The sequence below is a fragment of the Lethenteron reissneri genome, chromosome 64, assembly GCF_015708825.2.
Source record: "Lethenteron reissneri isolate LAM-NWPU_2019-01 chromosome 64, ASM1570882v1, whole genome shotgun sequence".
NCBI lineage: Eukaryota > Metazoa > Chordata > Hyperoartia > Petromyzontiformes > Petromyzontidae > Lethenteron > Lethenteron reissneri.
In genome coordinates this window covers 12,818,002-12,835,624 of record NC_083842.1, presented here as the reverse complement: position 1 = coordinate 12,835,624, position 17,623 = coordinate 12,818,002, and the positions used below count along the sequence as shown (strand labels likewise).

The 17,623-nt window shown below is 52.9% G+C and overlaps 1 protein-coding gene across 1 annotated transcript; it reads left to right on the top strand.

The window, feature by feature from the left end:
* The first annotated feature begins 5,062 nt into the window (after positions 1–5,062).
* Positions 5,063–15,251, top strand: LOC133359260 (S-methyl-5'-thioadenosine phosphorylase-like). The gene is given in 8 exon segments (XM_061577738.1): positions 5,063–5,077; positions 10,688–10,774; positions 11,083–11,309; positions 11,884–11,926; positions 11,928–11,987; positions 12,192–12,431; positions 13,453–13,575; positions 14,821–15,251. Coding segments are annotated over 8 exon segments (834 nt in total). The 3' UTR covers positions 14,860–15,251.
* The last annotated feature ends 2,372 nt before the right edge of the window (positions 15,252–17,623 follow it).

Genomic DNA, 17,623 nt, shown 5'->3' with positions numbered 1-17,623 from the left:
GGAGAACAGGTCTGTCGAGGGGACAGCGTCTGAATGAAACAGCACCACGCTTGGAGCGTATATTTAAGCTGGGTTGGAAGGGGGGGAAGGGCGCCTTGACAAAATAATTTGCATATCACGATTATCTGAACCGGTCCTGGGCCTCCCCTAGGTCTATTCAGCCCAAAATGAGTGCCTGGTGCGGTGTGTAGTGAACATCGCCACTGGAGGAGACAAAGGCGGTCGGGCGTGGTGTTGGCCACCCACCCACCCCCTCTGTGTGTGCCGTGCCGGCCTTCGTAGATACTGCTCGCTAACAGCACTTGCCCCAACAGTCTGTTAGAGGCTACACGGGGGATCTTTGAGATCCCAATTCTGCACAGGCGCCGTGATGCAATTACGTGAATTCAATTCAATTACCCGAATCAAATGCCGGTCAAGGGGGGTGGCTGACTTAGCATTGACCCGGTTGGATCAAGCATTGGGCGAAAGCAGTCATCGTCATTAGTTACCCTAGAAATTCCACGTTCCTATGACGGGGGGGGGGTGTTGGAGCCCGAGTCGGAGAAATGAAAGCACAGCAAAGAAATGTTTAGATTTTTTTTTTAAGATTGGCTCGCAATTCTAGATTTGAAGCTTTCGTAACTGCAAGGATTCATACTCTTAGTTCTTTCAGTAAAGTCACGTAGTTAAGAGCTTGCATCTTGAATCCCTGCCTCGCTTGATGCAGCAAATCTGGCTGTGACGGTCCCACCTGATGACGGAGACTTGTGTTGCCTCCGAAACGTCGTGAATTTTTTATTTTTATTTTTTTCATTTTAATTTCATTTTTTTACCTACGTGACTTTACCGAAAGAACTAAAGAGTATTCTTCTTGGTTCTTTCGGTAAAGTCACGTAGAAGGGAAGTAATAAAATAATAAAAATAAAACATAATAAAATAATTCTCACGACGTTTCGGCCACAACGCAAGCAGCCGTCCTCAGGTGAAGACCAGGTCTGTCGGGGAGACAGCGTCTGAATGACAGACCTGGTCTTCACCTGAGGACGGCTGCTTGCGTTGTGGCCGAAACGTCGTGAGAATTATATTATTATGTTTTATTTTTATTATTTTATTACTTCCCTTCTACGTGACTTTACCGAAAGAACCAAGAAGATGAATCCCTGCAGTCACGAAAGCTTTAAATCGAAATTTAACTAAGAGTATTGGCTCGCAATATTAGGGCGGAGTCGGGGGCGTGCTCAGATCGATGTCGCCACGCCGGGGCCCCAGAGCGTGCGTCCTCTCAGAAGGGCCGTGTGATTGATGGGATGTGTAAAACAATGTTGTTGTTTTTTTATAATGCGGATGGGCAGATCGATTCGGCAAAGATGGCTTTTGTCCGCTCTATTGATTCGGGGTGCTGAAGGACGGGCCGAACGAGATTCGTGATTTAATTCCGTGCGCGTGTGTCTGCTGCCACCTGGCGTTTGATTTTCGCTACTACACCTGAAGGGTATTCATATTTCGATTTAAAGCTTTCGTGACTGCAGAGATTCATCTTCTTGGTTCTTTCGGTAAAGTCACGTGACTTTACCGAAAGAACCAAGAAGAGGTATTCATATTCTTAGTTTTTTTTTCGGTAAAGTCACGTAGGTAAAACATTTAAATTTAAATTAATAAAAGTAAACTAAAAATTAAATAAAAATCACGACGTTTCGGAGGCAACACAAGCTTCCGTCTTCAGGTGGAACCGTCACAGCACGATTGCTGTATCACCTGAAGGGCCCCACTGACTTCACAGGATGTGCATATAATTATCATCATCAGAGTTGTTTCTTTTTGTTTGCATTTTGACTGCTTGGTTATTGCAAACATGATGCCTTGTATAAAGGTGTCAGTTTTTGTACAAGTTGAAAGGGTAAAAACCTATTACTATATTCACAGGGTGTCCTCTGACATGGGTCATGATGAACCCATCGAGAGAGAGACCCGCATCCAAGCTCTGATTGAACCCGTGTTCTCAGAGGTGGCCGGCTTAAGAAGTTGTCTCTGGCATGGGAATTACGAGCCTACAGACAACGGAGCCTCCCCAGCGCTTGAAACGATCCAAGATTTCATTTGGACTAGGAGATGTTAACTACCTCGCCCGGTATACAGGAGGTCGTGGGTTCGATCCCGACCCTGACGCTTGCTGTTTTTTGGAGTTTGCGTGTCTCTCTCTCTCTCTCTCATCATCATCACGGTGGCTAAGATATGTTAACTACCTTGCCTGGTGTGCAGGAAGTTCGTGGGTTCTATCCCGACCATGATGCCTGCTGTATATTTGGAGTTTGCGTGTCTCTCTCATCATCATCACGTTGGCCCGGAGATGTTAACTACCTCTCCCGGTTTACAGGAGGTTCATGGGTTCGATCCCGACCCTGACGCCTGCTGCTGTATATTTGGAGTTTGCGTGTCTCTCTCATCATCATCACGTTGGCCAGGAGATGTTAATTACCTCGCCTGGTATACAGGAGGTCGTGGGTTCCATCCCCACCTGACGCCTGCTGCTGTATATTTGGAGTTTGCGTGTCTCTCTCTCTCTCATCATCACGGTGGCTAGGAGATGTTAACTACCTCACCTGGTATACAGGAGGTCGTGGGTTCCATCCCGATCCTGACGCCTGCCGCTGTATATTTGGAGTCTGCTTGTCTCTCTCTCTCCCCCCGTGGTCGCGTGGATTTTTCTCCGGGTCCTCCGGTTTCCCCCCCCCCCCCCCCACACACATTTAGAAACACGCGTTCCGATTTATTTGGCTGCTGCTTTACATTTCCACGTGATTATGATGATGATAAGAAGCCACCACTTCGTTGAGCTGTCATTGGTGATGACCAGGTCGCTTCTGAAGAGCTAAGCGGCTCAAGTGCGCCCTTGACTGGGAAAATAAATCAAAAGTTTAGAGTTTAAATGTGGCAGTAAACAAAGTAGCGCACAGAGCGAAAGTCTCGTAGCGCGGAGCGCACAGCCACTCCAGTGCAGCGCACGAGGAGACAGCTGCCACAAAGACAAAGGTCCCCCGTGTAGCCTTCACAGACTGTTGGGGCAAGTGCTGTTAGCGAGCAGCAGCGCCTACGAAGGCCGGCGCTGTGGCACACGAGGGGGTGGATTGCCAGCACCACGCCCGGCCGCCTTTGTCTCTCCAGTGACGATGTTTACGACACCACGCCGCACCAGGTACTCATTTGAGGCTGAGTCGACTTAGGGGAAGGCCCCAGGACCGGTTCAGATCATCGTCACCAGGGGTGTTGGTGGCCGTGAGCGGGAATCGAACTCGGGTTTCCGAACCCGGCGCGACGCGCTGATTCCTCCAGTCTAAATAATTTGATTCTAACGCTGACATCTGTGTGTATCTGTGTGTATCTCTCTATGTATCTCTGTGTGTGTGTATCTCTGTGTGTGTATCTCTGTGTGTGTATCGGTGTGTGTATCTGTGTGTGTATCTCTGTGTGTGTATCTCTGTGTGTGTATCTGTGTGTGTGTATCTGTGTGTATCTGTGTGTGTGTATCTGTGAGTTGTATCTGTGTGTATCTCTCTGTGTATCTCTCTGTGTATCTCTCTGTGTATCTCTGTGTGTGTATCTCTGTGTGTGTGTCTGTGTGGAGCATCTTCGCCGGTTGGAGACATTTAGGCTGGCCTGCCTACGATCCATCATGGGTTTGACCAGGCTGGATTGTGTGAGGAGCTCACAAATCCTTGAAAGATCTGGACAAAGTCCCATCGGTAAACTCCTCCGGCAGGCAAGGCTGCGTTGGCTGGGTCATGTAGCCCGCATGCCCAGCCACCGCTTGCCCAAACAGCTTTTGTTCGGCCGGATCGAAGGGGCTAAACGGGCGCGGCACGGGCTAGAGAAGAGATGGAGTGATGTGGTACAGGAGGACGTGGAGCTGAGTGGACTTGCCGATGACTGGTACCAGCGGTGTCAAGATCGGCCTCTGTGGAGGAGGCTCGTGAAGGACGCTACTGGGCAGTTGGAGGCAGTCGCCCTCCAACGACAACGGAGGGCGGAGGAGCGACGCTCACAACAACGAGCGGAGCGCCGGGTGGCTAAAGCACAGCAAGTTGGCACAGTAGGGGGCACAGGTGGTGCATCAGCCAGTCATCTCGGTCATCTCAGTCAGTCGACCCGTGGCACCTGGGTCTGCCCCCTGACCTCCTGCCAGCGGGCGTTCGACACTTCACGTGGCCTCAAGGTGCACATGGCCTGGCACAAGCGTCGTGGTGACGTCACCGCCACTTAGTGGCGAATGGCGGTTGTTGTTGTGAAAATCGACTCAGCCTCAAATGAGCACTCAGTGCGGAGGGATCCGATGAGCTCCAAATCTCTTTTTCGATTTCACCGGGAAAGTGCCGCTAACCGTTGCGCCACCGCTCCTACTCCACCATGCGCCTATCAAAAACAACTTTCAATCACCGACATCGTTGATACCTTTCGATTTAAAGCTTTCGTGACTGCAGGGATTCATCTTCTTGGTTCTTTCGGTAAAGTCGCGTAGAAGGGAAGTAATAAAATAATAAAAAATAAAACATAATAAAATAATTCTGAGAATTATTTTATTATGTTTTATTTTCATTATTTTATTACTTCCCTTCTACGTGACTTTACCGAAAGAACCAAAGAAAGATCGTTGATACCTGTACAACCATTCGTAATGTTTGTACAGGTATAATAAATAAAAATAAAACATAATAAAAGTATTCTGAGAATTATTTTATTACGTTTCATTTTCATTATTTTATTCTGAGAACTATTATTATGTTTTATTATTATTTTATTACTTCCCTCCTACGTGACTTTACCGAAACAACCAAAGAAAGATCGTTCATACTTGTACAAAAACATTCGTAATGGATCAACCTAACCCCCCCCCCCCCTCCCACAGTTCACAGTGGTACATCCCTGCCCCATCTATAAAGCACAGCGCGAGGCTGGGCGAGTCCAACTGTGGGGAAGTCAACTCAGAAGGGGGGGGGTTTGGGGGCGTGGCTTATTCGGTTTGGACGAAACCATCTCGGCCTTCGACATGAGCGGGGGGGGGTTTGCGCGCGTGTTCGAAACCGCTATGGCTGCCGTGAAGGTAACCGACTCGTGTTTGATCGCCTTTCTTGCCGCCTACGACGACGACGATGACGACGACGACGCGACCTGAATTAGTCAACGAAGGCGACTGTCACCCGCCGCCCCTTCGACTGTTGTTTGTTGTTGTTTGTTTGTTTGTTGTTGTTGTGAGTTACATCGCAACGGGCGGTTGCGTCGGAAACTTCATCCCAGCAGTGGATCGACCATGGGTGATGATGATGGTGGTTGTTGTTGTTGTTGCTGTTGTTGTTGTTGTTGTGTTTGGGGGCGTGTGTGAGTGTCGGCGTGTGTTTCTGTGTGAGTGTCTTTGTGTGTTTGTGTGTGTCTTTGTGTGGTTGTGTCTTTGTGAGTGTGTCTTTGTGTGTGTGTGTGAGTGTCTTTGTGTGTGTGTGTGTCTGTGTGTGTGTGTTTGTGTGTGTGTGTGTCTGTGTGTGTGTGTCTTTGTGTGTTTGTGTGTGTGTGTCTTTGTGTGTGTGTCTTTGTGTGTGTGTGAGTGTCTGTGTTTGTGTGTGTGTGTCTTTGTGTGTGTGTGTGAGTGTCTGTGTGTGTGTGTCTTTGTGTGTGTGTGAGTGTCTGTGTGTGTGTGTCTTTGTGTGTGTGTCTTTGTGTGTGTGTGAGTGTGTTTGTGTGTGTGTGAGTGTCTTTGTGTGTGTGTGTGTGTCTTTGTGTGTGTGTCTTTGTGTGTGTGTGTAGGCCTTCATAGGTGCTCGCTAACAGCACTTGCCCCTACAGTCTGTCAAGGCTATACGGGGGATCTTTTATCTTTGTCTGTGTGTATCTGTGAGTGTCTTTGCGTGTCGTGGCCAAAGGGGAGCGGTGGTGCAGCGGTTAGCGCTACGATTCCCGCTCACGACCAACACCACCAGTGACGATTATCTGAACCGGTCCTGGGCCTCCCCTAGGTCGACTCGGCCTCAAATGAATACCTGGTGCGGTGTGTAAACATCGCCACTGGGGAGACAAAGGCGGCCGGGCGTGGTGCTGGCCACCCACCCCCTCGTGTGCTGTGCCGGCCTTCATAGGTGCTCGCTAACAGCACTTGCCCCAACAGTCTGCTAGAGGCTACACGGGGGACCTTTGTCTCTGTACAGTAACGCACGTGTTCGTTGCCGGAACGCGGCGCGGGTCGCTCTCCAAATCTGAAGCGCGTCTCCGTTCGATCTCTTCATCATCGTCGTCATCATCCTCTTCATCATCTTCTTCGTCATCTTCATCATCGTCGTCATCATCATCTTCATCATCGTCTTCATCTTCATCGTCGTCATCTTCGTCGTCGTCGTCGTCATCTTCATCTTCGTCGTCATCGTCGTCATCATCATCTTCATCGTCGTCATCATCTTCATCGTCGTCATCTTCGTCGTCATCATCTTCATCATCGTCATCATCATCATCATCGTCGTCATCATCATCCAGCCACGATCTCTATCCACTGCTGGACACGAAGGCACCACCCCCAACCCCACGAGGGGTCAACCCAGCAGCCAACCCCACGAGGGGCCAACCAGCAGCCGACCCCACGAGGGGTCAACCCAGCAGCCGACCCCACGAGGGGTCAACCAGCAGCTAACCCCACGAGGGGTCAACCAGCAGCCCACCCCACGAGGGGTCAACCAGCAGCTAACCCCACGAGGGGTCAACCCAGCAGCCGACCCCACGAGGGGTCAACCCAGCAGCCCACCCCACGAGGGGTCAACCCAGCAGCTAACCCCACGAGGGGTCAACCAGCAGCTAACCCCACGAGGGGTCAACTCAGCACCCAACCCCACGAGGGGTCAACCCAGCAGCCGACCCCACGAGGGGTCAACCCAGCAGCCGACCCCACGAGGGGTCAACCCAGCAGCCGACCCCACGAGGGGTCAACCCAGCAGCCGACCCCACGAGGGGTCAACCCAGCAGCTAACCCCACGAGGGGTCAACCAGCAGCCAACCCCACGAGGGGTCAACCCAGCAGCCAACCCCACGAGGGGTCAACCCAGCAGCCAACCCCACGAGGGGTCAACCCAGCAGCCAACCCCACGAGGGGTCAACCCAGCAGCCAACCCCACGAGGGGTCAACCCAGCAGCCGACCCCACGAGGGGTCAACCCAGCAGCCGACCTTTGCGATGATAGCGATACATCCCAGCCCACGATCAGAGTCCGTATTCTAATCCTGGAGAAATCCGATGAGCTTCCAAGCTCTTTCTCGCGGATTATTATGATTATTTTTTGTTGTATTTCATCGCTCCGTCTCCTCTCGTAGCAGTGATGCTGAACGCAGCCGTTATGCACCCATCGAGTGGGAGCGAGAGATGGAGCGACCCGAGGTCTGATTAAAGCAAGCCCATCGCCATGGAGTGAACATTGGGGGGGACCAAATCTCCCAGGGGGTCTAGGGACCCCCACCAGAAAAAAAATCTAAATTTTTTAACTCATTTCCTGCCTAAAATATAAAAAAAATCACTGACACGTGGCGTGGGATGGACTTTTTATCTATTTTGACAATGTCTAATAGTGTATTGTATTGCATTGCTCTGTTTTACTTTTTTTTACCTTGTTTCATTGTATGTAATGGCAGAGATTAGGGATTTATAAAGTACAACCATAACCACAATCGTATCAACGGAAATCTATGCATTGTTGTATGAAGACGAGTCCAGATATTGTGGCCAAGGTTTAGCAATTTGTTTTTATTTATATAGTATAGACAATATTTATTTTTTAAGATTGTTTATAGCAATATATTGGGGGGGACATTTTGAGCATATTTGAATATTGGGGGGGGGGGTTGAACCCTCGTTCTCAGAGGTTGCCGGGTTAAGAAGTTGTCTCTGACATGGCCATTCTGAGCCTCCAGACAACGTAGCCTCCCCAGCGCTTGAAACCATCCAAGAGTTGATTTTGGCAAGGAGATGTTAACTACCTCGCCTGGTATACAGGAGGTCGTGGGTTCGATCCCAACCCTGACGCCTGCTGTATATGTGTCTCATCATCATCACGGTGACTAGGAGATGTTAACTACCTCGCCTGGTATACAGGAGGGCGTGGGTTCGATGCCTGACTGATAGCTGCTGTATATTTTGAGTTTGCGTGTCTCTCATCATCATCACGGTGGCTAGGAGATGTTAACTACCTCGCCTGGTCTACAGGAGGTCGTGGCTTCGATCCCAACCCTGACGCCTGCTGCTGTATATTTGGAGTTTGAATGGCTCTCTCGCTTTCTCCCTGTGGTTGTGTGGATTTTTCTCCGGCTTCTCTGGATTTCTGCTCCACATTTGAGAAACGTGTGTGTGTGTGTTTAGAGTATGTTGGCTGCTGCTGTATATTTCCACACGGTGATGATGAAGCCACTTCGTCGAGATCTCATTTGCGATGGTCAGGGTCGCTTCTGACGAAGAGCTATGTACCACCATTGGAACCTCATTTGCCAGTAAAAAAATATGATAATTGTTTTTTACCCTTCTATCTGGCAACAAAACTGACACCTTTTTTACAAGGAGTCATGTTTGCATAGACCACAATACCTGCAGTCATAATGCAAACAAAAAAACATAACTCTGATAATGTATGCACTGTCCTGCATACATTATCAGAGTTATGCATACATTATCAGAGTTATGTTTTTTGTTTGTATTATGACTGCAGGTATTGTGGTCTATGCAAACATGACTCCTTGTAAAAAGGTGTCAGTTTTGTTTCCAGATAGAAGGGTAAAAAACCAATTATCAGCTACGTAGCAGTTCGGTGCGGCCTTACCTGGTCAAATAAACAAAATTGAAATAGTTTAGTGATGTGTAGACCCGGTGCCTTCTGACATGACCATTAGAACACGCAGTGTGGGCCCCAGGGCTCGCACACGAGTCCTGTACGATTTACAAATGAGCATTGATCTCGGCCAGAGGGCTTCTTGAAACCAAAATAACAAGAGACATTTTTTTTTGGAATTCCGTAGCTCACCAGGCGAGAGGTAGTTAACATCTCCTAGCCCCCCCCTCCACCCAGGTTAGGTCTCACCCCATTTGCAAATCGTGGGAATCTGTATTCCCGATTTTATTTGGGGGAATCGATCGATTTACATCTGCGAAACTGAACTGGGCGTTGTTGGGGGGGGGGGAGGGAAGAAGTGATTTTATTAAATCCTTTATATTAAGTTCGCTTGCTTGCTTGCTTGCGCGCTTACGACCGTGCAAATCTTTCGGTCGTTTTTTAACCCACTTCCCGTGATCCAATCGAGCTGACATTTTGCACACAGACTCGTTGTGCCTGACAATTAATTTTCGTGAAAATTTTTTTCCAAAATTTTCCACTTTTTAGGAAAAAAAAATTTTCATATTTAATTTAAAATACCAATGTGATAAAAATGAAACTCTTACTCAAGAAAAACAGAAATGAATAATAAAATAAAACCGATGCCACGCATATAAAGGATTTATAGTGAAAAACTTTGTTTTTACGGGTTGATTTTAGCTCGTCAGATTCCTCCCAGGAGAAATAAATATTCTGATTTGAAACATACATTGTAAAACATACACATATATATATAACCTTGGAGGGCGTGGGAAAAAACAAGTCTCGCACGATGTTTTCACATGCGTGCCGCTGGACGGGAGGTGGTGCGTGGGTCACGTGACGACTCGCAGTACTTCGGTTTCGTTTCCGCGGCATTCTTATTTGGCCCGCGTCGCGTCTCCCGCGACCCCGGGTCGCTCTCGCGAACGAGACTCACCTCCCCGCCGTGGTCGATGTCGTTGTGGGTTTCGCTTTCCAACACTCACCCGGTGAGCGCTGTTACCGGTAACGAATTGGCCGCGTTTTGTGCACGTGACTCAAAGCCCCGCCCCCCCCCCCCCCCCTCTTGCTGATTGACTGTGTCGGGTGGTGGCGGCGGCGGCGGGTTTAACGACACAACGTTGTCTTTTTATTTATTGGGTCTTTCGGTAAAGTCACGTCATCTTTGAACCTGTCCACGTGACTTTACCGAAAGACCCAAGAATATGAATTCCTGCAGTCGCGAAAGCTTTAAGTCAAGAATGTATATTTACGCGATCTCACCCGCAGTACCTCTACTCGGGATGGTGTTGGTCGCGAAAGCCTGCCGCGTGTTAAACCTCCTCCTCTTCTCTCTCGCTCTCTCACGTCCTGAGCCTGATTTTAAACCGAAGATCAACTTGAACCCTTTTGACCATCGCGTCATCGCAATCTAAACCCAAAAAAACCTGTTGTCAATATTATCCACGGGAAAGGGCTTGCGATGACGTGTCCGTACGTCATCGCAACGGAATCGGAAGAAAAACTTAGAAACAAGATGAGACTTACCGAGGCTCCCGCAATGCCGCGCGGAAGGGAGGGGCGCGCCTGGCACAGGTTTTGGCGCTTCTCTACGGCTGAGTAACGGCGTCTTCGTAACGACAACGGGCTGCTACCCCTCCGTCTCTCTCCGAATCAACATTTAACGCCGAACCCGCTCGCTCGATACCGAGATTCGGCGGTGAACAGGGACCCCCACCCCCCGCCACTGGAACTTTCAGGACGTCTCGGAACGGGAAATGGGTTCATCTTGTAACTCTGCCCCCTGTCTCTCCCCCCCCCCCCCCCGTTCCCTTGCCGCCACCACCCCCTCCCCCCGGACAGATTGGGATCATCGGGGGCACGGGTCTGGATGACCCCGACATTCTGGAGGACCGGCAGGAGATCCACGTGGACACTCCCTATGGGAAGGTACGGGCGCTACAACAATGGCAACAAACAACGGGGAGACATTAACGGTTTAACTTTTTTATTTATTTGACCAGGTAAGGCCCACTTGAGCTATGCAATAGTCCCTCGGTTAACGGTGACATCGTAAACGTTTAGCGCCTCCCGTAGGAACCCCATGGTTGCGACTAACCGTTCAAATGTTGATGCGCCCCAATTGTAAATGTAGTGGGTTTACTCTTCAACACACCGCCGGAGTGCTGTACTAGTAATGAATCTACACACACTGCAATGTCTCTCCCCACGCCCTGGTCCGGCCCCTCTCTTCTCAGCCGTCCGATGCGATCATCTCGGGCCGCATGGGACCCGTGCCGTGCCTGCTCCTCGGCCGCCACGGGCGCGGCCACTCGCTGCCGCCGTCGCGCGTCAACTACCGCGCCAACCTGTGGGCCCTGCGCGCCGCGGGCGCCACGCACCTCCTCGCCACCACGGCCTGCGGCTCCCTCCGCGAGGACATCCGGCCCGGCGACCTCGTCTTCCTCGACCAGTTCATCGACCGGTACGCGGATGGCCGGTGCCCATTTTACGCCGGCGATGCCGGGCTGCCGGCGACGGGGCCCGGCAGCCCGGCTCGCGACAACGCCGGCACGGGAGGGGCGGAGAGAATTCTTCATCGGTGCTCCCTGCAACTCCGATAAAAACTATTTTTTTGTTTGCACGGTCGGCCACGCGCGCGGTGCGAAAGAAGTTCAACGTTACGTGCAGACGCGCGTCGCGTTGCGGAGGAGCAAGAGGGGGGGGCGGGGCGGCGTGTGGTGGTCACGCAGTTGGGGGGAGGGGGGCAGGTGATTTGGTCACGTGACCGGCTCGCTCGTGCTGGTTGGCTGGCCCCCGTTTTGAGTTTTTAAAATTTTATAAATCTGCGGGAGTGCCCCCGGGGACGACGGTGGTCGTCGTTGGTTGTTGTTGTTTGTTGTTGTCATCCTCGTCGTCGGTTGGTTGCTGTTGTTTGTTGTTGTCATCCTCGTCGTCGATTGTTGGGTTGTTGTCGCTGTCATCATTGTTGTTTATTGTTGTCATCCTCGTTGTCCTCGTCATCATGGTTGTTTGTTGTCATCCTCGCCGCCGCTCAGGACGACGAAGCGGGAGCAGACCTTCTACGACGGCGCGGGGGGCGGCCCCCCCCGGCGTGTGCCACATCCCCATCGCCGAGCCGTTCTGCCCGCGTCTGCGCCAGGTGACGCCGCCGCCGCCGCTTGCACGCGACAGCCTCCAAGTGCACGTCGCCTGGCACGAGCGCCGCGGCGTCGTCACTTAACCAGGAGATTAAAAAACATAACCTCGCTGCGACACGCCATTGTGTTGTTGTTGCCTTCTGCTACACGGCACTGACGCAGCGATTCGCACCCCCCTGTCCGCCCCCCCACCACGCACGGCGCAGGCCCTGGCGGCGTGCGCGCGCGAGCTGGGCGTGCGGGCGCACGTGGCCGGGACGGTGGTCACCATCGAGGGGCCGCGCTTCTCGAGCCGCGCCGAGAGCCGCCTGTTCGGCGCCTGGGGGGCGCACGTCGTCAACATGACGAGCGTGCCCGAGTGCGTGCTGGCGCGCGAGCTGGCGCTGCCCTACGCCGCCGTCGCCATGGTCACCGACTACGACTGCTGGAGGGACAGCGACGAGCCGGTACGGGTGGCGGGCGACACCGGGGGGGGGGGTTGGCGGGGCGTGGGGAGGTGGGGGGGTGTGGGGGTACTGGTGGTGACAGAGACTGTGAGCGTCAGAGTGGGTGGGGGGGGTGCTTACGAAAGAGATGGAACGGTAACGGAATCTGAAGTTTGTTTCGCCCAAGTAAAGCATGTAGAGCCGAGAAGCTCTTCTTTTGATTTTCTTCCCAAGGGCCGACTCGGCCGGCAGACACAATGTCAACACCTCGAAGCACTCCGCAATCACTCGCACTCGCCCACCCACTCTAAACTGTGGCGAGATGTTAACTACCTCGACTGGCGTACAGGGATTGAACCCACGACCTCCTGTATACCAGGCGAGGTAGCTAACATCTAGCCACTGTGATGATGAGAGAGACACTCAAACGCCAAATATACAGCAGCAGACGTCAGGGTCAGGATCGTACCCACGACCTCCTGTATACCAGGCGAGGTGGTTAACATCTCCTAGCCACCGTGATGATGATAGAGAGAGACATGCAGACATCAGGGTCGGGATCGTATCCACGACCTCCTGTATACCAGGCGAGGTAGTTAACATCTCCTAGCCACCGTGATGATGATGAGAGAGAGACATCAGGGTCGGGATCGAACCCACGACCTCCTGTATACCAGGCAAGGTAGCTAACATCTCCTAGCCACCGTGATGATGAGAGAGACACGCAAACGCCAAATATACAGCAGACGTCAGGGTCGGGATGGAACCCACGACCTCCTGTATACCAGGCGAGGTAGTCAACATCTCCTCGCCACCGGAACATTATAGGAGACGTTCCTGAGCAACGGCCCTCCTCCACGGGGCGCATTCATCGCACGTAGTTTTCACGTAGGCCTCGGCGATTCGGAAGAGAACACTACGGCTTCGGTCGCTGCTGCTGCTGCTGCTGTACACGGCAGCAGCTCGCGACCACGCCGGCGTCGTCGGCGATGCCGAAACTTTTTACCGCCGTCGGCGCGCGACCGTCCCGCCCGCACCGCAGGTGAGCGTGGAGAAGGTGATGGCGACGTTCCGGCAGAACGCGGCGAAGGTGACCAGCCTGCTGGTGAACGTGGTGCCCTACATCGCCGCCCAGGACTGGAGCCGGACCCTGCAGGAGCTCAAGGTACGTGGCCCAGAGGTCGCAATCGGGTTTTGATTCCTTACCTGTACCCGGCCGCACCAGGGTCGCAAACGGGTACCCGTACCCGGCCGCACCAGGGTTGCAAACAGCTACCCGTACCCTACCCGATACCCGGCTACCCGTACCCGGCCGGGTATCGGATAGGGTACGGGTACCCGATTGCGACCTCTGGGATGAAGCCATGTTGCAGGCGCGGGTGGGTTGATTCTAGGAACTTGAATTGTGAGAAGAGACAAGACGTTGGGAAATGAGTGACAAACGGTGACTCACAAGTGACTCACGGCCTACCCGTACCCGTACCCTACCCGATACCCGGCTACCCGTACCCGGCCACACCAGGGTCGCAAACGGGTACCCTTAGCGAGATGTTGACTACCTCGCCTGGTGTGCAGGAGATCTTGTGTTAGATACCGACCTCCCGACGCCTACTGCTGTATATCTGGAGTTTGTGTCTCTCCCCGTGGTCGCGTGGATTTTTCTCCCGGTCCTCCGGTGTTTATTCCCCCGCCACATTTAGAATCGACATTGCGCGTTTTAAGAGTATTTGGCTGCTACTATAACACGTTCCTTCGGAGTGGGCACGTAGGAACTTGGTTGGACAGCGCGGCGTTCAGGGGAGGGGCAGTTGGATGAGTGGGCGTGTTTACCCTTCCCCCCCCCACCCTCCCTGACATCGTCAACCAATCGCGGTGTAGCTCGGTGTTCGGTGGGGAGGTGCATGGGTGGGCGGAATTCCGGATATGCACGACAGACAGACAAATAATCCCTGGTGTTCCTACCTGTACATTTCCACGTGATGATGATGATGAAGAGCCCACTTGGTTGTGACGGTCAGGGTCGCTTCCGAAAAAGAGCTACCCAGCTCAGTGGGACCTTACTAATGGTAAAGTAAAAAAAATTGTCGTCTTGGTTTTTTCGGTAAAGTCACGTAGAAGGGAAGCAATAAAATAATAAAAATAAAACATAATAAAATAATTCTCACGACGTTTCGGCCACAACGCAAGCAGCCGTCCTCAGGTGAAGAATGAAACACCACCAAGCTTGGAGCTTACCGAAAGAACCAAGAAGATGAATCCCTGCAGTCACGAAAGCTTTAAATCGAAAAATAAAAAAATGGCTTCGTTTAAATCTCCTGGAAATGTTGTTTGTGGACCATAAACCATTTGGCGACGTTTTTCCTGAGTCTCTTGTTCTCTCCACCCACCGCCCTGTGCCCCCTTTCTGCAGGATAGCGCCGAAGCCTCGGTCATGCTGCCCAATCACTGAAGCAACATCGTGGCCTGTACACCATTGCACGAAAGATGACCGGGACCCTCCCAGGCTTCCCCCCCCCCACCCCCCACTGCACGTTGTTCTCAGGGTCAAATTGAATTCCTCGATTCCGCCGAAAAGATTTCACTCTTTCCCGTTGCTCTGATGTTCACGCGCGTTAAACGTCATCGGGAAAAAAAATAAACGAAAATCAAAAATGTTAAATCGACTTCATCGGTGGGTCGCGAAGGAGGCGGCGCTAGTACCGAGGCTCACGCAAGGAAGGGCCGTGCCGGGCGGGAGGGGCACGATAGCCGCCTATCGGAGAGTGGCGGCTGTCGTAGAGTGGCGGCTGTCGTAGAGTGGCGGCTGTCGTAGAGTGGCGGCTGTCGTAGAGTGGCGGCTACCGTAGAGTGGCGGCTACCGTAGAGTGGCGGCTACCGTAGAGTGGCGGCTACCGTAGAGTGGCGGCTACCGTAGAGTGGCGGCTACCGTAGAGTGGCGGCTACCGTAGAGTGGCGGCTACCGTAGAGTGGCGGCTACCGTAGAGTGGCGGCTACCGTAGAGTGGCGGCTACCGTAGAGTGGCGGCTACCGTAGAGTGGTGGCTACCGTAGAGTGGCGGCTACCGTAGAGTGGCGGGGCGGCTACCGTAGAGTGGCGGCTACCGTAGAGTGGCGGCTACCGTAGAGTGGCGGCTACCGTAGAGTGGCGGCTACCGTAGGGCGCTAGTGGCGGCTACCGTAGAGTGGCGGCTACCGTAGAGTGGCGGCTACCGTAGAGTGGCGGCTAACGTAGAGTGGCGGCTACCGTAGAGTGGCGGCTACCGTAGAGTGGCGGCGGTCGTGCCGCTGCGGTTCTCTGCGGTTCTCTGCGGGTGAGTAGCGACGTCTTTATGAAAACAACGGGCACGACTCCTGCTGCGACTACTACTTCTATGAATATTAATTTAATGCCAAACCCGCTCGCACGTGACACAACCCTGCGAACTTTGCAGACGTCTCGGACGTGGTGTTGAGAGGGTTAAAGACTCGAAGCCTCTCGATTTGATTGTTTTTTGTTTCGTTGCACATTAAGGCAAGCGCTGTTATCTCGTTTCTAAAAAAAATGCAACGCTCTCAACCCGCTGCTGGATGCAGGCCTTGCGATGCCACGCGTCGATCGCGAAGGGCGTGTTGGCCATACTTCACCGCGCCCATCAGTGGCGGAGTGGGGACGGGAGGGCGGTGGTGGGGGCGGTTGTGGTGGTGGTGGGGGCAGTTGTGGTGGTGGGGTGGGGGCGGTTGTGGTGGTGGCGGTTGTGGTGGGGGCGGTTGTGGTGGTGGTGGGCGCGGTTGTGGTGGTGGTGGGGGCGGTTGTGGTGGTGGTGGAGGGCGGTTGTGGTGGCGGTGGTGGTGGTAGCGTTGGCGTGCTGCCCGTTTATGCAGGGCCCAGCTCCGCGCATGTTTTTCCTCGCTGCCTACACCGCGGTAATCTTTTGGGCCGAGTCGACCTAGGGGGGGGAGGTGGGTAGGGGACTCCACCCACCCCCCCCCCCCCCCAATGTTATGTCCGACACTGCATATCTGTAGCCTTCCGATACAGGGACTGTCCTCCACTTACGAACACTCTAGTTGAGATACGCACAAACCTGGTCCGTACGTCCCAGTTGCCTGTTCCGACCGTGTTCAACCGCCGGGCAATTGATGGCGGTGGTGGCATCTACATCTGCAGAACATGAACCAGTGGCATCTACATCTGCAGAACATGAACCAGTGGCATCTACATCTACAGGAGATTATACAACTTAAAGCCATTCCCCCCGTGTGTCGTGTACACGCAGTAGAACCCATTTTGAATCGACAGGGAGTAAAAGTTGGACTTACGAACAGACCTGTGGAACCAAACTCGTTCGCAAGTCAAAGGAGCCGCCGTATTAGGAAGCAACTGGGGAGCTCTGTGACTTCAAATCGAGATTGAAAACTCATTTCTTCCCAAACTGCTTTTTGCGTCTTTTTCGTTTGACGTCCCACCCACTCAACCACCCGCGGCACCTCCGGCGAGCACGGTTGGCTAGGGTACGATGACGCGAGAAGAAGTTAAACGTCCGTGGACTCCATCGCCAGGGGTTGACCCTGGTCTGCTGTGTCGTAGCGGCGCTGGGACCGTCAACAACAGCGGCAGCCGTCGTAGTCCAGCCGCTTACGAAGAAGAATAGAACTTGCTGAACGCGATTTCGTGCGCCGTTCATGGAATGCGTTTTTAAAATTCCACCCCTCCAGCCACTTGGCCGCACCGGGCACTACTCTTGCCGCAATCATTCCAAAGGAAAAATACTTGAAATCTGTGTGTGTACGTTGAACGTCTTTCGTACCGTACGTAGCCAACCGTCGTCATCGGAGGTGTCGGGGAAGGGCAACAAACTGTCTCTCTGCACGAGTCTATGGCTCTCTGCGCGAGTCTATGGCTCTCTGCGCGAGTCTATGGCTCTCTGCACGAGTCTATGGCTCTCTGGGCGAGTCTATGGCTCTCTGCACGAGTCTATGACTCTCTGCGCGATTCTATGGCTCTCTGGGCGAGTCTATGGCGCTCTGCGCGAGTCTATGACTCTCTGCGCGAGTCTATGGCTCTCTGGGCGAGTCTATGACTCTCTGCGCGAGTCTATGGATCTCTGGGCGAGTCTATGGCTCTCTGCGCGAGTCTATGGCTCTCTGGGCGAGTCTGTGACTCTGGGCGAGTCTGTGGCTCTCTGCGCGAGTCTGTGGCTCTCTGGGCGAGTCTATGACTCTCTGGGCGAGTCT